Here is a 24,130-nt window from a genome sequence, read left to right as displayed (position 1 = left end):
AGTGTATTTCTTAACTTCCCAAAGTTATTACCGATATGTACTAGTCTTATGTTATGATATATTGTTGGGGTTTGCAATGTGGCCACAACATTTACATAATCATTTATTCATTAAAAGGGCCACAAATCATTGTATAATATTTATTAGAAATTTAAAGTATAGCTTGAGGCAAAATAAAACATGCTTTTCACCCCAAATCTCAAACACCTCATTTTTAACTATTTGAGAATATAGACAGCTTTAATCAGTCTAACAGTAGTACTTTGGTGTCAACACTGTTGTCAGATACAGAAATTCAAAATTGAGCTGTGTTCATTTAAAAAGGTTTCAGAGAAGAAATGACAATAAAAACACAAAACACCTATAGGCAACATACTAGACATAGATAATGACATCACACTGTACAATATAAAAAAAGTGGGTATGCATTTATACCCATCATAAAATGTGCCAGAATAACGGCAGTTTAAAGCCCATGGCAGTGAAACCAAAACATGCTGGCCCAGAGTCACTTGTGAAGGACAGATAACACCCTCAGTGGCAGGCCAGGTGGACTCAGGATTTCTTGGTAGGGCAGATGGGGGGTAGGACTCGGCGGGAGTTAGCGCGCACCCATGGGTGATCAATGACACTCTGTAGTGAGAGACGATCGATAGGGCTATGGCGAAGCAGCTTGCTGATCAGGTCCTGTGCACCGGCTGAGATGGTTTTAGGGAACTTTAAATCCACCTGCAAACAGTTAAATAGCATTTATTAATTAAATCTGAACAATGACTGGTGCAGTAGAAACTATGACAATGATCAAGATTTAACACCTTCAGAAGAAGAATATTTCGTGCCAGCTGTTGCAGAAATGTAAGACAATGTGGTTGTGTGTCCCTTTTATTAGGGATGCACAACCTTAAAGTTAATCTTTAGATGTTTAAATACTTTTGGATTGACTCATTGATGAATTTTAAACAATTATTTTCCCATACCAGCCAGTTGCATATTGATAGGTATTCTACAGGGTTCACGGATTAAAACAGTTATTTTCAAAAAAGTTTTCCGAAATCAGAGAAAAATAATAATGCCCAGATAAAAATACCCCGAAGACCAAATGTTTGAAATATGGGTTTAGATGATTAATTGATCATCAGTTCATCATAGACACGATTATGATTCAACAGAACAGATGTGGACCAACAGGGTAAGCTCAACATTGGCCATTTACTGTTATTTTGCATTTGGTTAATTTAAAGGATTGTTCCAGTCTGTTGCCACTTGGGTCTTATTTTGGTAGTTTGGCCATCATTTCTAACATAATGATAACATTGCTACAACAGACAAAGAAACACCTGCATTCAGACGCAAACCACTTTGTCCGAATGAAAGTGGATTCTGCCAGATGTTTCTGCCAAACTTTCCTTTGGAAGAGCTTACATAACACTCATAATTGTCCAATTGCATCCCAATACCGACCTTCATAATTCTTTTGTACGTTTCTGAATGGCTGGCAGTTTCAAAAGGGGGGTTGCCAACCAAGCATTCGTAGCAGAGGACCCCGATGCACCACAGGTCCACCTTCTCACTGTGAGTGTGCCCCTCGATCATCTCTGGAGGGAGGTAGTCCAGTGTCCCGCACATTGTACGACGTCTAGATGGGTTTAAAACAAAGAGGTGAGCAGGGTAAGCAACAAGCAGATTTGTGTGAAATGATACAGCGGTATCGAGCAGTGTCTGACAGAACCGTGGTGCGCTGACATTATAAAACCTCACCCAACTCACCTTAGAGAAGGTGCATGGACGGACCAACCAAAATCAGCAATTTTCAGCTCTCCACGATAGCCAAGCAGCAGATTCTCCGGCTTGATGTCACGATGAATCACTTTCTTCTCATGGCAATACATCAGTGCATCGGATATCTCCTCCATGTACTGGAAATGTAAAGAGGTTGGCATTGGATCACAACAAGACTTTAAATCAAGCATTCAAGGGAATTAAAACAAGATTGTAGAAGTAATCAAGTCCAGTGGTCAAACTGCTATTCGAAAACCGGATACAGTGAAAATTTGCTAATTACCCTCCAACAATTTACAAATTAGGTTCACCGACAAAAACAGCACAAAAAAAAAGCAGCAAAAACTCTTACTGTGGCAGTACGCTGTTCATCAAATCTTCCACATCTTTGTAGCTCCTTGTACATTTCACCACGTGGGGCGTACTCAAGCACCAGGAAGACCCTCTTTCGGTCATGGAAATAATTGTAGAAGCGCAAAATGTTGGGGTGCCTAAGGACAAAACAGATTATGTTTTGAGGCAGCCTTTAAACGGTTTAACACAAAGTGAAAGGTATTTAAAGCAAGCCGGTTAAAGTTGAGTAAATAGAAGTAGAATTAATTCGTTATGGGATCTACTTGATAAGCAAAGCGACAAAAAGTTTGTGGAAAATGCACCTAGTTAGCCAATAGAGAAATGTAGTACTGTTTTCATGTAACTCAAAGCACATCTTACCTACAAATAATGATTGTAAGCATTTGATAAGTGTTCCTGTAATCGTCAGTAGATGGTAGCAGATAGCCTGAAGGGAGAAGTTGCACTCAGGGACATTTTGCCCAGAAGTAAGCCTATCAAGTACTCCTTGGTTACTCTATGGTTAGTTTGAGGAAGGCCAATATATTATTTAGGGCTGTGTATTGGCAAGAATCTGGCGATATGATACGTATCATGATACATGGGTCACATTCAATATATTGCAATATATTTCGATACTGTGCGTAAGGCGATATATTGGAAGTATAATTTTAAAAAACTAATATTTAAAAAAAGTCATGTGGTTCCTCACCTTACAGAAAATCAAACTGCCAGTTTGGGATTGTGGTTCACAGGTTCTTGGTGAGCTAATTTTTACATGCTAAAGTAGGGCAAAGTTAAGCCATAGCTACGTTGTTAGCTTCTAGCAAAAAGTCAGGCACTGCTAGGCAAGGACACCAGTGGTGTGTCTCAGCATAGCCATCTAGCGGTAGGGGGTTTAAACAACATAAATGTGAACCACTGTCTTACATGAATATTTTTGCACGTAAACTAAAAAAATGAATATAGTATTGCTAAATAAAATAATGCAATACTCAAGTGTATCGATTTTTTCTTACACCCCTAATATTATTCATGAAAATGTTCTTCAGAATACTCACTTGAGATGTGCCTGAATCTCAATCTCCCTCCTGAGTTGATGCTCCACGCCCTCCTTCTCCATCTGTGACTTGAACAACACCTTCAGCGCCACGATGGTCTGCAGCTTCTTCACCCTCGCAAGGTAGACATTACCAAATTTGCCCTTCCCTAGTGGTCGACCGATGTCAAAGTCATCGATGGAGATTTTTCTGATGCAAAGTATAAAGATAGATAGGTTAATCACTTAGATGTATGAAACCACTACCAAAAAAAAAAAAAAAAAAACAGAACTGGCAACCAACAACTCGAGAAGTACTAGAGAATATCCTTACTTTGAGGCTGCACTAGAGGACGAGCCTACACACTCTCTCCCAGGGCCTGAAAATGATAATACAATCAAAACGGGCACATTTCTTTATGTGTCAGGCTGTTGTCTGTGCGTGAGGAGGGTAATGTTACCTGTGATGGCATTTTTGTCCATCTCTGTCCGTGGCTTCACCTGAACACGCTGTGGACCTGCCACCATGCTTGGTGTTGCTAACTAATATGTAGAAGCAAACACAGAATTAGAAACGTGTTTTTTTCCAGTCATAATAGTTTCCAATATTTGTTTATACACATATCAGCCAATGCTGGCATTCTGATTTGTCAGTGTAGTACAATTGCTGGTAATCAAATGTTGCTTAAAACAGCAGGCAAATTAACACATATTTTTACAAATATTACAGCTTACCGGTCGTTGGAAACCCCTGGGCTCATAATTTTCCTTATTCTATAATTAAATACATAAGAAAGAGAAAAGAGAAAATAGTAAACATATTTTAGTACAATCTACAACAACACCGCAAAATATCTTCCATAGACTACGAATCAAAGATATATCACGTTACATTAAATAAACCGTGCCAAAATAAATTATATGATCTGCCTTGTTGTACTGGATGGCATTAGACTGTACAAGTGCTCCTTCTGGTCTGGTAACGTTATTTCAGTGTACATTTTCAGCACCATATTGTGAAAAGTGTGTCGTTGTAGTTCAATGTTTTACTAAATAAACCATGCTTTTTCAGTTACAGACTTGTAACGTTATTATCTAGTTAGTTTCAAGTGCTTCCGGTGGGCTCAGTTAGTACGTTTAGCTTACAACGTTAACGTTACACCTTTCAAAAATGATTAAACGGTTCAGTAAGCCACTGTTAGGGTAACTTGGCTAGCTAACGTTAGGCTAACGTTACCATTGGCCCCCTTGCCTCATGTTGGTGCAGGGAATACCTAGCTAACGTTACAACTCCACGGGCTAGCTAATTCAGTTTAAACAACACCTGCTAATTTATATAATTCACTGTGTAAGTACGTTATATACTCCTTGTTATTCTTTTTAACACAAAACAACTTGGCGTCATGCTAAGTTAGCTTAGGAGGGTAACTGTTAACGTACCAAACGCAACGCTAACGTCAAACTCTTTGTCGTACTTAAGCATTATAACTTGCGCGTATATGAATCGTTTGTTGTACTCATCTGCTCAGTCTTATTTCTCTATCATTGATTGAACAAACAAAAGTTACCTGCATCGTAGTGACAAATTGTAGTTAGAACTTTTTAGTAAAGAAAGCCCAGCGTTATTTTGAACTTCTTCGTCCGCCAACGTTTTCAAAATGCTACCCTTGACGAACGCGATTGGTCGGGGTGCTACACACAGAAGGCGCCCATTGGTCGGGATTGTTGCAAGAGAAAACGTGTGATTGGTGTACACAGACGTTAGTCAGATGTCGGCCCGCCCTCATTTCTTATCCGTCAACTGTGTTTTAACATTACTGTTGTTTTATGGTCAAATTAACTTAATCATATCTCCATTTACGTTTCCTAAAATTAATATGGCTATACCCGTGATGTCATGAACTTTTTAAAAGCCCTTTAGAACATCAGACAGGTCCCTAGAGTCTGCTCAAATATGAGCTCCACCCCCATGACCCCTTTGTCTCGGCTTCCTGTTGTGGTTTTGAGAGGTTGTTTTGCCAATATCTAGAACTGCAACTAACAACTATTATTGTGAAATATTTGCCAGTTAGTTATGTTATAATGAGTTAAGTTGTAATATGGGCAGGCTTGTTGATCAACCACTTGATTTCATGAGAAGTCAGTCACAAGCAACAAAGACCTTTAATTAAGTTTTGATGCAATGAATGATGCAATTAACTAATATGATACAAAAAAGACAAATTATACTTAAAGATGTAATGTTCGAAATAGGTTTATTGAAAACAATTTTTCATTTATAATTCTAAAGAAGGTTAAAATGATAATGGTTGGTTTGCAACAATGCAACACAATTCATGTCAATGACACAGATCTTCCATGTTTTTACTCATTAATACAATAAACAGACATTTACGTTTACCATTTCTTATTTTATAATTTCTAAAAATCGTACAGGAAAAAAATGGGAAAGTAAGGGAGAATTGGGACTTGATAAAGACTACTTAAATATGTTATGCTGCGTTTCTGTAACACCAGTACCAAACACTTGATTGTATCAGTTATATTTTCTGATGTATACATTATGAAAACCAGTTAAGGAACAGGAAACAGGTGGATCATTGCCAGCAGTACGCTTCAGTTCTCTGCCTTTGTAGCAGACACCTGCTTGTGTCTTTACAGTCTAGCAATGACAGTTCCCTATATTGTTTAATACAGTACTGTGTCTGAGTTTAAAAGAGTATGTTTACTTTTGTCCAAATATGATCAATGAATTTGGAGGTGAGACTGCCTACTGATTTACCTTGAGGCGGCATAAATGTTCTACCATCCAAACTGTTTATAATGCTGTAGCTCTAACTATAACATTTAGGGGTTCTCTGAGGCAAAGTTGCAAATCAAAGAGGCAAGACTGCTTTGTGGCAAGATTTTTTTTTTCATCAATGTGATGAGTATCTTAATTTGTCAGGTATTTTGAATTAGCTGAATTGGCCAACAGACATTCCTGTCTGGTTACTTATCATTTGACTTTCCATAAAATTGTACTATATCACAATATATAGCACTATTAAAGTAACATTTTATTCAAGTTTGATGAAAAATGATTTGAAAATATCCTTTCAAAACCAAAATGAAGGACATATACATATTAACCAAAAGTATGGCTCTGAATCATATGTAACATTTCTCTTATCTAGAAGCCAAAGATCTTTTGCACAGTTGACAACTGGGTTTCCTCCTCTAGCTATTGAAGTTGGCAATTAAAAAAATATTGGAGCTGCTACCCCCGCGACCCGAGACTGGATAAGCGGACGAAGATGGATGGATGGATTAATTTTTTTGACATGGTCTGAATATCTGATTAACATCTGGAGCTGGCTCCAGTGAATTTGAGATATCCTATGAGCCCATGTGTGCCGGGCATAGTTATAAACATGACACAATAATACAAACTTAAGTCATTCATTATACCCATAATGCTTCAATAAATTACATATGCCAGCCTGTGTGAAAGAATTGTATCTATATTGGCCACTTGTATACAGCAGTAGTAGAGACCTCATTTAGTCTGCATTGATCTGAACAGAGCAGTTGGTGAAAACTAGTGTGCAGGATGGCAGCAGGACAGCCAGTGAGCGACGCAAACTTGGAATGGGATCGTTCATGTCTAGTGTCTTGTTCTCATCATTGCTGTTATCTCCACCTGCAGCTTCCTCATTGTCCTGCTCTTCTCCACCAACAGCACCACCACCCTCCCCCTCCACTACTGGTGGACACTGCCGAGGCTGGAAGATTACGTCCAAAAACTCCAGCTGCCGGAGCCCACGGAGCATCCTGCAACTCCGTACTATCTGCATCTCGCTGAGCGTGCAGGCCCATAGGCACAGACACTTCAGGTCCTTCAGCCGGCTGGCACAGAGCAAACCTGGCCCCACCTCCTTACCCCCAAGACTCAGCTCCTCCAGTCCGAGCCATCCTGCCCCTAGCCCGAGGGAGGCCATCTGTAACTGGTAGCCTTGCCGCCCAGTGATGCCTATTTCCAGAAACTTTAGCCTGGAAAGCCCTTCCACACCACAGACACCGTCCTTAGCAGCACTGCTCCTGAGCCCGTTTGCCGTCACACGAAAGGTGTCACGCAGCTCCAAACGACTGAGCCTCTCCCATGATGTCAGACTCTGCAGATGCTGGTCCGTGAAAGAGGGCACGTTGTTAAGAACTAACCTCCCAATACCAATCCCTGATGGAGAGCCAAGGCCTTTTCCTTTCCGATCCCTTCCTTGCCGTTGAGCACCAACACTGGATGTGGCTTCAGCTCTTTCTTGGGAACAAGCAGGTGAATTAAGAGTCTGGTTGAAAAATTCACGAGGCAGCTCACACCCACGCAGCTCCAACACCTGCAAAGATGGAGGTAGGAGCTGGCAACTGGGCAGGCTTCGCAGGTCTGCATGCAGAAGATAGAGCTTACTCAGGCGAGGGCACTTTGTGGACAAAGCTTTGAGCCAAGACTCAGAGAGAAAGGTGCCCCCTCGGGCAGAAAGCAGCAAACCACGTAACCGTAGGCACCTTAGTCCACAACCTAGGTACTGACGTAGCAGGAGCCAAAGTATGCGGGATGTCACCTAACACACAATGGACAGTCCATGACATGTGTGTGTGGGGGGTTGGGGGATGAGGGATCAGAAGAAAAATGATTTCTGTCAGTTATTGCATAGATATACAGAACCAATATGTAAAAGCATTTACTTCAACAGGGGCTTATGGCAAGAGAAGCACATTTAATACACAAAGGACATTCAAAGTACTTGACATAATGCATTGAAATTATTGAAAAGGAAATACAGCATAAAACATTGAGATTTAAATTTTAAGATTTAAAAAAAAAAAAAAAATGTTAGAAACAGCTTAAAAAAAAATTCAAAAGATGAATTAGAGAAATAATAGAAGATAGGTAAAGGTGTGCAAGGTGCATAATGATGAGTTCAGTCAAAGGTGGTGGAGAACATCAAAGTTTTTCTTCTATCTATAGTCAAATTCAGTTTCTTCTGGAAATTTGTTCCAGCTCTGTGGAGCAAAGTAACTAAATGCTGCTTCTCCATGTTTAGTCTGGACTCTGGGAACAGTCAGCAGACTGATACCAGATGACCTGAGAGGCCAAGTGGTTTCATATGGTAGACATTTAAAGATGCATTTTATGTATCTGTACTTTAACCTTTATTATATGAAACACTGGAAGCCAGTGCAGAGTATTGGAGTAATGTGTTCAGTAGTCTTCATTCTTTGAGAGGCTCTTGTATTGTACTAAGATCATTTCAATGAAATGGCTCCACAAAACCTGCAGATATTCGAGTGTATGGATGATCACATCAAGATCAATTCTTGATGCACATAAGTTTGCTTACTTTGTCTGAAAAGCCTGAAAAAAGGCAATATTGATTATTTTAGCAGCAGCATTTTTTATGAACAAAAAGATTTTTTTCTAAAGAACTAAGAAATGAATATGTGGACACATATGTCATGCCTGGACATTACTCCTTTGTTTCTTTGATGTGTCAAAGTTTAACCCTGAGATCTTGATGACACCAAGTTCCCTGACTTGGTTTTTAGTTCATAGACCCTCAGCCTTTCCTCTTTATCGCCAAACTTTACCACGTAAAGGCATTGCTTTTGGGGTTAATGGTACATATGATTTCCATGTATTAGCAATGGTATGTGTTGAGGGGCTATTTAATCAGATTGCATGTTGTGGCTATGTCCCCCAAATAAAATAAACACTAACGTTACACTGTATGAAAGGATCAATTAAAAGAAAAAGCGTGTAGCCACATCACTAGTTCTTACCCCTTTCCATGCTGTCAGATCGACAAACCTCCACAGTCGTTGGTCTTTAACAAGGCGTTTCCATCTCTTACACACTCTGAAAAACACAATAAAATACAACAAATAACTTCCTCATGTGACGTGAGTAACAACAAAGGCTAAGCTGAGTTCCACAAGACGAATAACTGGTAAAATACAGTCAGCAAAGTGAAATTCCCCTTACCTTCCGGCTCTGACGAGCTCTCGCACGCTCAAATACGACAACACATCAATTAAAATGTTTTCTGGAAAGTAGTCCAGCATGTTACAGGCTTTAAATTCATCCATTTTGTAAACAGAACTATTTAACCCTCGGACACGGACTGATATCCCGACGCACACAGGTTGCGCCTACATCAGCAATCCCCAGGAAACAGCAGCCTATTGACTGTAGGACCCATTGGACCGAGCGGCAGTTTGCCGATTAAATAAAATATGCATCTTTATGCTCGACATAGCGTGTCTCGGTTAAAAGCAGTCCTGCTTTCTGTATACATCTCCAATTTAGACAGACAGTAGAGCACAACAGCGTTTCCCTCAAAAGCAAAGCGTTTTTATAAAAGCGGTTCCGCCGCCCTGCGGTTACCGAAAGAATTTCAGCACGGTGAACTCTGGCCGGCAGAGCAGGAACTGTGCACGTCCACGTGAGCGGCAACCGCTTAAACCCGCTTCCCCTCTGCCGCCTTCCCCAAATTGAAATGACTAGAGGCGGCGATTTACCGCGCGGCGGTGTGAACTCCCTTTAGGTGATCAGTCCAGTGCGCCTGCGCGGTTTACCGGACAAGATGGCGAACAGCAATGGTGGAGGAATGGAAGTGGATGGGGCAGGCGAGTATTTCTCACTTATCTCATACTTTCTGCCTGATATTTACATGTATATGTATGCAGATTGTCTCACGTGTCGTATATTTGTGTTACGAGTGGCCGTAATTGGTGAATTAGTGGTGTTTAAGGTGGTAAGTAGCGAGCTTGCTGACATAAGCGGGTTAACGTACACGGTTCTGTTATAAAGCTGTCAACAAATTCATCACTTTGGAGGTTTTAGTTAGTATTATTATTATATTTTACTGCTCTCTTATTGGAGTTTGCATTAGGAATGTAAACCTTAGTCTGCCAGCTGAGGCAGGTTTGACCCATACTGACTACCTATGACAACAACCCAATCTCCAATTAGGGCTTGTCCTCGACGTCCGCTGTCCATGTGATGAACCAATGTATCGGTCTATCTCTATCGTTCAATATTTAATATTCAAATACTTAATTTCATTTATTATAACAGAACATAAACATAACATTAACAGAGCAATATAAATAATAACAGAATATACAAGGGAGGCCCAAAGCCTAAAAGGCTTATCAGGGGTCTCCCCAAGTTATAATGCAGTTTAGGTCCTAAATACTTTACAGAAAATTGAGTGAGGTTTTAACAAAGGGACCATGACGGTGGCTTGACTGTCTCAATTTAATTTAAAATGTATCAAAAAATATTTCCAGCAGTTTGTCATTGAACAACTATCACATATAGCAACAAAACACAAATTAAGGGCATCATGTTTTATTAAGTTATATAATAGTAGTATAAGTAATAATAAGTCAAATATATTAGCTTTAAACACATCACTGACAGCCTTACATTATCAAATATTTGTGGTTGTGAGTTGAGCCAATTGATACTGGATTTTTGAGGCCAAAGTACGGATAAGACTATATCGGTCTATATATATATATATATATATATATATATATATATATATATATATATATATATATATATATATATTATTTTTTTTTTTTTTTTTTTTTTTTTTTTTTCTCACCATAGTTGCATAACATAAACAATATTTTTATTAATATCTGTAATGAGCTAATATCAGCCTGCCGGTTTATTGGTCTGGCTCTATTGTTATATTGTATTGGCTTCAAACACGCATCACTGAATCCCTACTTGTCATTTTGGCAAATGTTTGTGGTTGTAGTTTTTAACAACTATCTTCATTTATTTCAGTTGTGTATATTATTGAGAAATGGGATTATGTTTCCTGATTAACAGCTCAATCTCTACAAACTGTCAGGAAATTGTGAAAAATGTGCTTAACAACATCCAAGAGCCCAAGGTGACATCCTCAAATTGCTTGTTTTGTTTGACCAATAACCCAGTAGTTTCTATAGTGTTAAAGGCTCTCTTGTTTGTGTCTCTGTGTGACTTCAGCCAGCCCCAGTGTTATGGCTGCAGGGGTCACCGGAAGCGTTTCTGTGGCCTTACACCCTCTGGTTATCCTCAACATATCCGACCACTGGATACGCATCCGCTCACAAGAGGGACGACCAATGCAGGGTATATATGACAATGCTATGCAAGAAAGACGGCACGTAATAATGTACAGTTTGTCTCATGTTCAGCGGAGTTATTCTTTAACTGAGTGTAATGAAACAGGTTATTATATATTATTGTGTTTTTTTTCACCTGCGTAGTGATTGGCGCCCTGATTGGGAAGCAGGAGGGGAGAAACATCGAGGTGATGAACTCCTTTGAGTTGCTGTCTCACACCATAGACGATCGGGTGCATATTGACAAGGAGTACTACTACATCAAGGAGGAACAATGTAAGTGGTTTTTGTGAAGGGCAAGAATACTAGCCTGGATGCCAGCCAAACTTAGCCCCGCCCACAACATTTGAGGTCGGGAAGTTCGGTCTGGACTTGATCCGTTGTGGAGCAACTATGCTCGAACAGAGCTGTTCGGACCAATCAGATTGTCAGGACGGGCTTTATATGATGATGGACAGATAATCAATAGTAACGTCTCTCTCACATACACACACACAGCCCCTCCCCTCCGTGCACATCGCATCCACCACAAATTGCTTTCTAATCTGTGGGAAACACTGAATTTGTTTACATCGCGTCTGTTGTAGAAGATATCGACAGCGCAGTAATTTTAAAAGAGGAACAGAGAACCGCGATCACGTATGTATACACATTTCCACACCCATCCGCACGACACGGAAACTGCCGCCTCTGCCTTTGCTCTGTTGAATCCTGCCTTTGACTTGCAGCTTCTGTGACGTCTGTGTCCGTTGCTCTGATTGGTTGTAGGTCTATCCAATTGAGTGCAGAAACAATTTCTTTCCTGGTTTGGTTGAAACACGCCCCATAATCACAGCCCAATGGAGCAGTATCAGACTCACATTCTGACTAGAATCTGAGTATGATGACGTCAGGCTACAAGAATACAGCAGTTTCTCCTTTTAGTGTTTTTTATGAAATGCAGTGCAGCCAGAATATTGTAGCCAGGTATAAGAATACTGAAGAAAAGTTCCTCGCCTTCTTCGCCCTGCTTGTAACCCTCAAAATCCTTTTAAAGACATATTAGTGTCAGATTGCTTCACCAAGGGATAGCAATATTAGATTTAGTTATTGATAAATGATTATTCATTAGTAGTCAAAGGTAGAGCTGGGCGATATGGAGAAAATCAAATATCACAATATCGATATAACGGCGATATTGTAGGGTTGACTATTGGTGCTTTCACAAAATATTTACACAATGAGATTTTTGATAAATAATCATCAGTAATGTGGATACAATGACTAAGTGGGTAAAGGCAAATAATAGAACGGCTAGAACAGTCTGGTAAGTTCAGAAAATGACATCACTTTACTGTAATGCAGTCTTTTAAACCAGGAAAAGGCAACACTTGTCATATTACGATATCCAAAATTTAAGTCAATATCTGGCCTATAAATATCGATATATAATATTGATATATTGCCCAGCCCTAGTCAACAGTGGTTAATACACAAAATCATGTGCTTGCTGTAGTTTTATTTTGTAATATTTCCTTTTGTCTCTCAGTCAAACAGGTCTTTAAAGAGATGGAGTTCTTGGGCTGGTACACCACAGGCGGCCCCCCTGACGCATCTGACATCCACATTCACAAGCAGGTAGGCAAAAGTTAAAGCAGCCATATTATGCTCATTTTCAGGTTCATATTGTATTTTAAGGTTGTACCAGAATAGGTTTACATGGTTTAATTTTCTAAAAACACCATATTTTAGTTGAACTGCAGTGCTCTCTCTCACTGCTGCAGCTCTTCTTTTTACCTGGTCTCTGTTTTAGCTACAGAGTGAGACCTCTTTTCTTCTTCTTCTACTATCTTTGATTGCACTTGCACATGCGCAGTAGCTCAGATGTAGATCATGTCAGCTAGCTAGCTCCATAGACAGTAAAAGAGAGGCTGTTTCTACAACTTTGGTCAGCTACAAGGCAGGATTAGCTGGGAGACTTCTAAATGAGGGCGCACATGTAAGTAGTTCTTTTGTAGATTATGGTGAACTTGTGTGTGTTGTAGCAGTGCTTTGCTATTGAGAACGAGGTAGCATGCTAGCGTTAGCTTGCTAACGCTACGAGCTAATGGTTGCGGTGAGCCTGCTCGTTTCGCCTTGTGACGTCACAAGCCGTACCGATTTTGAACAGCTCACCCAGAGACTGAAGGCAGGACACATTCAGAAACCGTATCTCACTCTAAACAGCATGGATGGATTTTTTTCAAAGTTTGTATGTGTGGAAGCACCAGAGACACAACATAACACCCCAAATCCCAGAAAAAGTGATTTTTTCATAATATGGGCACTTTAAAGGGGCCGTATGTAAAGCAGAAGATGAAGATCCTTAACTTCTCTCAGATCCTCACTCACTGAGTCAGCGACAGGTGGAAACCGCACACAGCTAGTTTAAAACTCAAAGCAAGGCTGTCCTGCATTGACCAAGATTGATCAGTTACCTGAGCTACAACTTTTACTTTGAGATTCTGACATGTTTTGTTAATGATTCACATTCAACCAATACAGAAATTGTGTTTACTGATTTACAATTCAACGTCAACTTTCAAAAACAACATGCAGTGCCATCATTATATTACAAGCAGGTGATTTTTAACTTTTATTTTGTTGTTGATAATACAAGTAAAATCCTCTTGAAGTCTGATAGTTATTTTAGATGTGTGCAGTACATTTTCTTACGGTTATTCCTCTCTTTCCTGCCAGGTGTGTGAGATTATTGAGAGCCCTCTCTTCCTCAAGCTCAACCCAATGACCAAACACACCGATGTAAGTTCCTCTGCATTTTCACATCAAGAATGAGAAAACACCATGGTTGCATATTTAGATACAGCTGATTTTAAACAACGTGTCATTTACTCCTTCAGCTTCCTGTTAGTGTTTATGAATCTGTGATTGACATCATCAATGGCGAGGTAATTTATATATTTCATATCATCTACATATCCTTTCCTGCAGGAGTGACCCAGTTTCCCATAAAGATTTGAAGTTTTATCTGATTTTTTTATTTTTTTTTGTGTGTGTTTTTAATCTAGGCTACTATGTTGTTTGCTGAGCTGACGTACACTCTTGCAACAGAGGAAGCAGAGAGAATCGGTGTTGACCACGTAGCTCGAATGACAGCCACAGGCACAGGAGAAAACTCGACAGGTAAGATTTAATGTTAAAGCGAGTGAGTTTACAATGCACTCCAATGTTGCGTTAGCTGTAAGCCATTTGCCCTCATTTATTGTTTTTAAAGGGCCGCTATGCAGTTTTAGCCATTTCTTCGCTTTCGCTTTCTTCGGTTTCTCTATAGAGCTCCCCCTACAGCTTCAGAATAGATATTTGGCAACACTGTGTAAAAACTCGCTCGGTCAGTCTGCCGTTTCCTCTTTCTCTGTTCCTCCGACAATGCTTTCCTAGCTTTCTGCTTCTTTTTTGCCGGCTCAGCCATGAAGATAGTGTGAAAAACTCCTTCGCTACCTTGTTCTTGCTAGCCGGTTCCTGGATGGGGGCGTGTATGTGTGCAGTGCCTAAAGCAATTTGTTACATCTCGAGACCTGATATCACGCGATACTTCCTGACGCTGAGGGCGGCGACTCGCCGGCCAAAAGTTGCAAGGGTGTTTTTTCCGCTCACAGGCGCTAGGGGGAGGCGAGACGACCACCATTCAACCCGAAAAAAGTCATATAACCATTCCAATGATCGGTTAAGGTAAATTAAGCTAAACAAACTGCATAGTTCCCCTTTTAAGGTGGCTTTTATAAACTTGTTTATATAACGGTAACTCATAAAAGTCGTTATCTCGGCTCTGATCTCAGATTATGATAAATCTGAAGTGGCTGTTGTAGCAAGTGTTGGCTAAAATAGTTTCTTACAGTTAGGATTAGTTCAATTTCAGTAGCAACGCTGTAACTTCTTTGTACTGCATATTTGTGAGTAGAATATGGATAGACTATTCAAAATTAAATAAAATATTCTCTCTGTCTTCTCTGTTAGTTGCTGAACACCTTATAGTCCAGCACAGTGCGATAAAGATGCTCCACAGCCGGGTGAAGATCATTCTAGAGTATGTCAAAGCCGTGGAATCAGGTGAGGGGATGATAGGGCCTTTTTAATGAAGCCATGAGAACAAAGAATGTGGAAATAAGTCTGGAAAACAGCTGTTCTTAGATAAGGTGTTTCATTTTCCTCACTTTTACACCATTCAGGGAGGCCCCTCAGACACACCTCCATAATTACAAGCCCTTGTTTCATACTGTCTTGACAGCATAGTCTTATCTCACTGTTTTGCTACACGATGCTTTAACAAGTTTTTTTTCTGTGTCCTGTCTGTCTGTACTGCAGGAGAGGTGCCCTTTAACCACGAGATCCTTCGAGAAGCGAATGCCCTGTGCCACAGATTGCCGGTCCTCAGCACCATAAAATTCAAAACGGACTTCTATGATGTAAGCAAGCTTTGTGTACCTTAATGTACAAAATGCTTGGTGATGTTTTCAACAAAATGACAAAAGATAAGGCTGACATTAGTCACACATTAATGTTTTTCTTATTAACAAAATCCTGTGAAAAGGCTTAAACCAACATCTCTAAATACTGTGGTTTTCAGCCCAAAGTATGGGGCAATTATTTTCTTTGTAGGGTGGACACAGTTTGACGCATATGTTAAAAGAGTAGCGTAGTATGGGCGTAGCGGGTGGTGTTTGAGTGAGACAGCTGTTGCCGATTAGAGCAGATGAGAGATTAACAGTAAAGTTGTCACAGGTTAGTTAATGTACAGGTTAGATTTCAGTTAGTCCATGAATAAATGCTGCAGCTCACTGAAGTGAGCGTTAACTTGGGAGTGCTTTCCGACCGGAAAGCAGGAAAGTTAGCTTGCTCTGTTTTCCGTAATTACTTTTTATGACATGCTATACTATGACTTTTTAATGACATTTTTAGTTCATACTATACTATGACTTTTTTAGGACACACTGTCTATGACTTGTTATGACATTTTTAGGACATACTATACTATGTTTCTTTATGACTTATTTATTTTTAATGGCATACAATCCACCAGCCAAATGCTGGTAAAATATGCAATTGGCTGGTAGATTTGCTTCACTCAGCAGCCAAAAAAATCAATGTCAGTTTATTGAGCTGCTGGTAAAATTTGAACATTCACTATCCATTTGGCTGGTGGACAAAAAAGTTAATTTTGAACCCTGGAAACAATACAGTGACATTATTTATGACAAATGTATGACATTCTATACAAGTCACTACTTGACTGATGTGGCTCATTTTTCCATCACACTTTATATCTCAATACTATTTGAATCTGCACATCAGACATAAACTCATACGTTATCAAACTCATCAAGTTAAAGTTTGGACTTGTTTTAATCAGTTTTTAGCAGACAGTCTTGTGTCACTCTGTGTTGTATTGCCTAGCCAGTGCTTTCTATAACTCTGCTTTTTTGACCCTGTAGCAATGTAATGACGTGGGCCTCATGGCCTACTTAGGCACCATCACCAAGACCTGCAACAGTATGAACCAGTTCATCAACAAGTTCAACGTCCTGTACGACAGACAGGGAATCGGCCGGAGGATGAGAGGACTCTTCTTTTGAGCTGGCAGAAAGACAAACGAGCACTGCAGTTTCTTTTTCTGTTTTTGTTTGTTTGTATTTTTGGTTAGCTAAAACAAATTCTACAGTAGTTTTCAAACCAGCTTACAATTTTTAACCACAAGTGTATCAAAAAGCACTTAATTACACCAATCGGTAAGAGATGTGTACAAAATTACTCAACTCTTTCTTGGTTATGCACAGAAATAAATCCACTGCACATGAACGTTATATTATTTTACCCCGTTTGTTTTATTGTTTCATGTTTCTGTATGTAATAAATGATCTGCTGATTTTTTTTCATGGGACTTTGACTCCTCTTCTTTCTAAGTTTAGCTGATTGTCGACATTATCGTAACCTGGGGCCTAATCACAATACACTAATGAAAAATAAAAAGTCATAGTATAGTATGTCATACAAAGGTCATAGTATAGTATGTCCTAAAATAATCATAAAAAGTCATAGTATAGTATGTCCTAAAGAGTCATAGTATAGTATGTTGTAGAAAGTCATAGTATAGTATGTCATGAAAAGTAATAGTATAGTATGTCATAGAAAGTCATAGTATAGTGTCATTAAAAAGTCACAGTATAGTAAGTCAAATAATTCATAGTATAGTATGTCATAAAAAGTCATAGTGTAGTATGTCATAGTATAGTATGTCATCAAGAAGTCATAGTACTGTATATCATAAAAAAGTCATAGTATAGTATGTCTTAAAAAGTCATAGTATAGTAAGTCATCAAAATTCATAGTAAAGTATGTCATTAAAAAGTTATAGTATGTCATAAACAAATCGTATAGTATATTATAAAAAAGTCAAAGTATAGTATGTCATTAAAAGTAATAAGTCATAGTATAGTAAGTCATCAAAAGTCACAGTATAGTATACTGAAATAATCATAAAAAGTCATGGTATAGTATGTTGTAGAAAGTAATAGTATAGTATGTCATAAAAAGTCATATGTCATAGAAAGTCATAGTATAGTGTCTTAAAAAAGTCATAGTATAGTAAGTAAAAGAAGTTGTAGTATAATATGCCATAGAAATAGTCATGAAAAACTAATAGTATAGTATGTAATTAAAAAGTCATTGTATAGTGTCATTAAAAAGTCATAGTATAGTATGTCATAGAAAGTCATATTATAGTATGTCATAAAGAAGTCATAGTACTGTATGTCATACAAAAATCATAGTATTGTATGTCTTAAAAAGTCATAGTATAGTAAGTCATCAAAATTCATAGTAAAGTATGTCATTAAAAAGTCACAGTATAGTATGTACTAAAAATAATCATAATTAAAGCTGCAAGCAGCGTTGGATGGGCCCTCGCGCCTCTGTGCGTGTCGGGGTTACTGATGGACGCAGCTCCTTGCGACCTTGCATTTGCGCAGCACTCAGACACTGCAATTGTACACTCTGCATCGTCACCAATGAAAAGTGAACTCCCTGCTGAGTTCAATGATACCTCACACAAGACTCTACGTCATACAGTTCATTAGCTGTGAGAGGGGCGTGGCCAAAGCATAGCCTCACAGGCCAGTGCAGAATGAATGGGACTCTATGGAGCTATACCCCTCAAAATCCACATTTTTTGTCTAGTAATTTGAATGTTGCATTCGAAAGGAGAGGCTAAGAAAATACACACTGCTGGGTGTTAGATTTTTTTAAAGTGGCTTTTTTGTTCTAAAAAGCCTTTTCACGGCAAGCTCTGAGTCGCTTCCTTTGTTCTCTCGAAGCATCGACAACACAGCTGACAGATAAGGCTCTCCCTGTCAATACGCGTGCTAGAAAGAGGTTTGCTAATGTTTTAAAGACCACGCCGAAATATTCACTGACATTCTGGTTCTGCTTCGGTTGCCGTCAAGCGGGATCTCCAATCGTAATCAGTCCTTCACTGACCAATCAGCATTCATTAGCAGAATGCTAGCGTGTTATGGGCAACAACGACTCAACCTGTAAGAAATCGAAAGGACATTACTCGTACATTCAACTTTCGACCTATAATCCATGTTGAACTTGCAGAAAATACAATCAAATCTGAGATTTCTCAACGACAATCAGGCGAAAGAGACAAATTTAGCCGTCTAGCTCCATAGAGTCCCATTCATTTTGCACTGGACCGCGATCACCCCCAGTTGAATTCTGGTGGAACTGCAACCAAATTCGGTACAATGGAGCTTAATAGGGAGTGGAACGGCTTTCCGTAGACCGGCTTTGGTTAGAGTCTTATGAATCATTAAACGTTTCTAACCAATTGGGCAATGTACACTCAAATTACACCCACTTCCTGTTTCGATGGCGAAACGCACAAAATGGCTGCCCCACCACAGCCATGACCTATGATGAAAAGTTTTTCTTTTAATAACTTTTCATCTTTAATGTCTTAAGATGGCACAGACCAAATTTGAAGTTAATCGGATGAAATCTCTAGGAGGAGTTCGTTAACGTATAACCAATCAAGTTAAAAGTCAAGCAAGCAACCACATCTCAGGATTCCAAGGTGTTTTACTAATATTTTGAGCATCTAAAGGCAGGGCCCTGATTGAACAGATAAACTAAACTCCACTTCCATCTATCACTCTCACAAACATGCACGCACGCACGCACGCACGCACACACACACACACACACACACACACACACACACACACACACACACACAGTGCGAGAGAGTGAGAAAGTGAGCAGGCGAGTGTGAGAGTCCTTGTGATTGAAGTATCTTTGGGATAAAACCTAAGGGCCCTGACACACCAACCAGACGGGCCGACCGTCGGTAGAAAAGCCAGTCGGACTGATCAGTCGGGTCCCTGAGGTCCAAAAAATGCCTCAGAACACACTGAGGCGACGCCGACTTGAGTGTATGCTCTGCGCGTGCGCGAAACGTAATACGTCTCCATACCAGCAGGCGGCGCTGCTCTGTATTGTTTCCATTAACAGTCTGATTATTTACCAGAAAATGAAAACCGGCAGCTGATTGGACGAACGCGTCACGTGGTTCTTTTTTCTCCGGAAATACATAGCCAGACTGTCATGGCGGCTCATTCAGAATCAAGGGGGTAAGCTTCTCCTCGGACCGCGAACCTCCTATGGCGCCAATTTAATGCTACAAAGCGATCACCCCCCGTTAGCATTCCATTGTCTGCCAATTCATTTTGGCTCCACTTTGACAGCGAATAACTTTACATCTGAAGCGTTTAAAGACTCTATTTGTCCATTGTTTATTTCTAAAGAAACACGACAATGTATAAAAGGTTCCATTACCTTGTATCTCACGTTATGGCTCCGTAGCAGACGTTTTTGTAAAAATAGGCTAACGATTGTGTCATAACCACGCGACTTACTGTCGCGCAGGCAGTTTCGTCTCACATTAGCTGTTTAAGTGTAATTACTAATGTTAACTAGCATTTTAGTTAGCAATAATTAGCCTGTGCCTATGTTATCTCCTTACATATACCTACGCTCTCCGTCTCTGCAAGATTGGGAATGATTGAGATTTCTCTTGGCACAGCTACCAGAAGACTTACAACTTTCAGACACGTTGCTCACGGCACATTTACGTCGTCTCTCTCAGTTGGAGGCTGCGCAGTAACGCTCAGCGCTCACCGGAAAAGTGCTTCTAAAGGCCTTCACTGGTCTCCGTCCAGAGCAACGGGATCTGTTGGTCCATTCTTATATACAGTCTATGTTCAGAATACGATCTCATATTGTACTAAAATAGTTCACCGAAACGTGTTTCTGAAAACATTTTAAGCGAGAAATAGGCCGTGCAGTTGCTGAATCTGTCTTCATTTCAGATTGACAAAGGTCAGTTTAAAAGATTTTCGTCAGACGGGTTCGGTCGGGTTCGGTCAGGTTCGGCCGGGTTCGGTCGGGTTCGGCTGGGTTCGGGGTCGGGTTCGGTCAGGTTCGGGCAAAGAACTTCAGCTCTAACTGAAGGTCGGGTTCGGTCGAGTTTGGTCAGGTTCTGTCGGGTTCGGTCTTAATTTCGCTCCGGGTTGCGTGGTAAATGAGCAGTGAGGTGATGCATTGCGATTAGAATAGAATAGAATTCTTTACTGTCATTGTACAATAAAATAGGATGGTATTCCTTTTGGTGCTTTGCAATAAATAAAATAGAATTTAAAAACATAAAAAAAATTAAAAAATAAGAATTTAAAAGCAATATTGTCCAGCCCCCCCTCACACACACACACATACACACACACACACACACACACACAAATGATGTACATTTCATCTCCATCAGGAATAGTGTAAAAACAATCTCAGTGATTGGCAAAAGTACATTTTTAAAAGTTAATACTGTATCCTTAAAAAAAATTTATTGTTTTGTATTTAAATCCATCAGAAGACAATATTGGGCCGAAAATCGACCAATACTTCTTGTGATTGAAGTATCTTTGGGATAAAACCTACGAGTGGCTGATCCCTCAGATGAGACTGCAGCTGAGGAGGGTGTGGAGGGCTTCTGCTAAAGAAACTGCCAGAGCCGACTGAGATGCAATATTATCTCTGACTAATGACAGAATAGGAGATTCGGCCCAATATTCGGCGGAATCCGAAGCCGAATCCGGGCACTAAATCCAGGATTCGGCTTCGGCTTCGGTCGGGTTTGGTCAGGTTCGGGATCAGGTCAGGTTGGGTTCGGCTGGGTTCGGGATCGGGTCCAGGATCGGGTCTGGGGTCGGGTTTGGACAGGTTCGGTAGGGTTCAGCCGGGGTTCAGGATTGGGGTCGGGTTCGGCCGGGTTCGGTAGGGTTCGGCTGGGTTCAGGGTCTTTCAGGGTTCTTTGCATTCATTTGATTCCCAATCAAGATACACAGGTAAGAATTGCTTTCCATTGCAATATGTACTTAAAAACAGTTCTGAAATGCAAAATAATAGAATTTTAATCATGTGATAAAACATGCGATTAATCGCGATTAACTATAGAAATTCAACAATCGTCGCGATTAAGAAAATTTAATCGTTTGACAGCCCTAAACTAACCACATTTAAATTCATATATTTTCATTTACAGTTTACTAAAGTAGCCCTCTGTACTTATTATGAGGTAGTACTTTACTTGAGTATTTCAATTTTCTTCTCCACTAGGGAATTATTGTACTTTCTACTGCACTACATCAATCTGACAGCTTTAGTTACTATATTATTCAGATCAATACACAATATGATCAATAAAGAAATTATGATATTATTATATCAATAAGGCTTTACTGGTCGCCAGGGGGAACTTCACTAGTTACCCAGCAGTATATAAAGTAAAGTAGGCTTCAATAAAAAAAGAGCTCTGACTTAACCAGCTGCAACATTAAAGTGATGAGCACATGAATGCATCAATAATTATAATAGACATAGAAATAGAATAGAATACAACTTTATTGTCCAGCTGAGGCCATAAAATTCTCTTTGGTCTCACCCAAACAGATAAAAAAACATCAGATTACAGATAAAAAAACATGACATCAATGCAAACATACACACACACACACATACACACAGGGTACAATATTCTTTCTATGTAGAAAGGTGCACATTAGTGCAGTTTATTCATTAGGTTTATTGCACTAGTTATAAAAGATCTCTTGTATATTCTTGTTTGCCAGTGGTACTCTTTCTCATCGCCCTGAAGGGACCACCTTAAACTTAGTATGGAGGGGATGTTTAGTGTCACCAATGATGGACAAAGCTTTCCTGTGTAGACTGTACTATAAAGGTAGTAACCTTTGTTGCCGGCCTATTATTAATCTAATAATATATATCATTCTGAAATGAGCCATTATGCATAATGAGTATGTTTACTTTGTACTTTTATCTAAGTAAGATTGTCAATGCAGGACTTCTACTTGTAACAGATCTAGTAAAACTGAGTAGTACTGTGTAGAAATCCTGTAAGTAAAAAATCTGAATACTTCTTCCACCACTGTGTCCCATTATTTTCTTTTCAGAATGAGAGAGTTTTATACACAAATTAAGCCTTTTGGAGCATTTGGAGATTAGAGTACAATGAGAAAATTTGTGTTGATAAACATTATAGCTGTGCTATATATGTAAAGCGCCTTCCTTTTTAAAATAAAACAAAATTGCGTGCCAATCACTTCCTCTCTTTTGGGCTCAGCCTCTGGTGATTCAAATGTCTGTACACTCCCCTGGAATGCAGATTTCTTTTTCACTGTAATCCCACAGATAACACCTAATTTTAGCTTGGAGCAAATTCCTCACTTGTATATATTGAAAGATTTGAATCTGCACATCAGACAGAAACTTATAAAATGTAAACATTTGGACTTGTGATAATGCGTTTTAGCAGACAGTCTCGCTCTGTGTTGTACTGCCAAACAAGTGCTTTCTATAACTGCATTTTATTTTCCCTGTAGCAATGTAATGACGTGGGCCTCATGGCCTACTTAGGCACCATCACCAAGACCTGCAAGAGTATGAACCTGTTCATCAACAAGTTCAATGTCCTGTACGTCAGACAGGGAATTGGCCAGAGGATGCGAGGACTCTTCTTATAAACTGGCTGAAGCAGAGACACAAACAAGCAATGCAGTTTCTTTTTCTGTTTTTTTTTCTTTTGGTTTGTATGTATTATTGGTTAGCTAAAACAAATTTTACAGTAGCTTTTTAAAGCAGTTTACCATTTTTAAAAGTGTATCTAAAAGCACTTAATTACACTAGTCAGTACGAGATATGTACAGAATCCCTCAACTCTGTCTTGGGTATGCACAGAAATGAAATGAATCCACTGCTTATGAGCGTAAAATTAATTTACCCCGTTTGTTTTATGTTTCTGTATGTTATAAATGATCTGCTGATGTTTTTCATGTGACTTTGACTCCTCTTCTTTCTAAGCTGTAAAAGGGTAGACATTATAGTAACTGTGCACAACACACAGCTCATAAAAATGTCAGACTATGTAATGAGCCTATGAAAGTCAGCTATGTGTAGCTGCAGGTTTATTGTCAGGAGTGTTTGCAGTTAGCCCGTCTTTTGAAGTTGTGTTCCTGCTGTTCAGTTGCCTATGGAGGTTTGAACAGACAGGCAAACGTGGCAGGAAAAGAGGGGTAGAGGGAATTATAGCTCCAGAGTCACGGGTCTTACAGGAGTCAGCATTTTTATGGGTATTAAATGTACAGCGGAACCAGACCTAATGACCCTGCCCCCAGCCTGCAAGTTGGCACTGCTACTTCACTCGTCTGCTTT

At 39.6% G+C, this 24,130-nt stretch overlaps 2 protein-coding genes across 5 annotated transcripts; one reads left to right on the top strand and one right to left on the bottom strand.

Moving 5' to 3' along the window:
* Positions 1 to 126: 126 nt before the first annotated feature.
* aurkb (aurora kinase B) lies at positions 127 to 9,549 on the bottom strand. Of its 3 annotated transcripts, XM_031303303.2 has the most exons (10): positions 9,171 to 9,549; positions 8,969 to 9,044; positions 3,887 to 3,925; positions 3,613 to 3,694; positions 3,486 to 3,531; positions 3,174 to 3,362; positions 2,132 to 2,270; positions 1,768 to 1,916; positions 1,462 to 1,636; positions 127 to 729 (listed from the first exon to the last, which is right to left on the bottom strand). In XM_031303303.2, exons 1-10 carry the CDS (start codon positions 9,272 to 9,274, stop codon positions 556 to 558), a joined length of 1,173 nt encoding a protein of 390 aa, XP_031159163.1. In that variant the 5' UTR covers positions 9,275 to 9,549; the 3' UTR covers positions 127 to 555. The 3 variants fall into 3 exon arrangements, with proteins under 3 accessions (XP_031159163.1, XP_031159164.1, XP_031159162.1); XM_031303304.2 differs by lacking the exons at positions 8,969 to 9,044; positions 9,171 to 9,549 and adding an exon at positions 4,720 to 4,940; XM_031303302.2 differs by lacking the exons at positions 127 to 729; positions 1,462 to 1,636; positions 1,768 to 1,916; ... (3 more) ...; positions 3,613 to 3,694; positions 3,887 to 3,925 and adding an exon at positions 6,469 to 7,749.
* A 60-nt stretch (positions 9,550 to 9,609) lies between these two features.
* cops6 (COP9 signalosome subunit 6) lies at positions 9,610 to 17,228 on the top strand. 2 transcript variants are annotated; one of them, XM_036001287.1, is made up of 10 exons: positions 9,610 to 9,814; positions 11,196 to 11,321; positions 11,459 to 11,590; positions 12,843 to 12,931; positions 14,033 to 14,095; positions 14,194 to 14,241; positions 14,362 to 14,476; positions 15,308 to 15,400; positions 15,656 to 15,756; positions 16,783 to 17,228. In XM_036001287.1, exons 1-10 carry the CDS (start codon positions 9,772 to 9,774, stop codon positions 16,921 to 16,923), a joined length of 951 nt encoding a protein of 316 aa, XP_035857180.1. In that variant the 5' UTR covers positions 9,610 to 9,771; the 3' UTR covers positions 16,924 to 17,228. The 2 variants fall into 2 exon arrangements, with proteins under 2 accessions (XP_035857180.1, XP_035857182.1); XM_036001289.1 differs by lacking the exon at positions 9,610 to 9,814 and adding an exon at positions 10,977 to 11,100.
* Positions 17,229 to 24,130: the final 6,902 nt, after the last annotated feature.

This window comes from Sander lucioperca, chromosome 1 (assembly GCF_008315115.2).
Source record: "Sander lucioperca isolate FBNREF2018 chromosome 1, SLUC_FBN_1.2, whole genome shotgun sequence".
NCBI classification, from domain to species: domain Eukaryota; kingdom Metazoa; phylum Chordata; class Actinopteri; order Perciformes; family Percidae; genus Sander; species Sander lucioperca.
The sequence above is the reverse complement of the archived record's forward strand: the minus strand, read 5'-3'. Positions and strand labels throughout refer to the sequence as shown.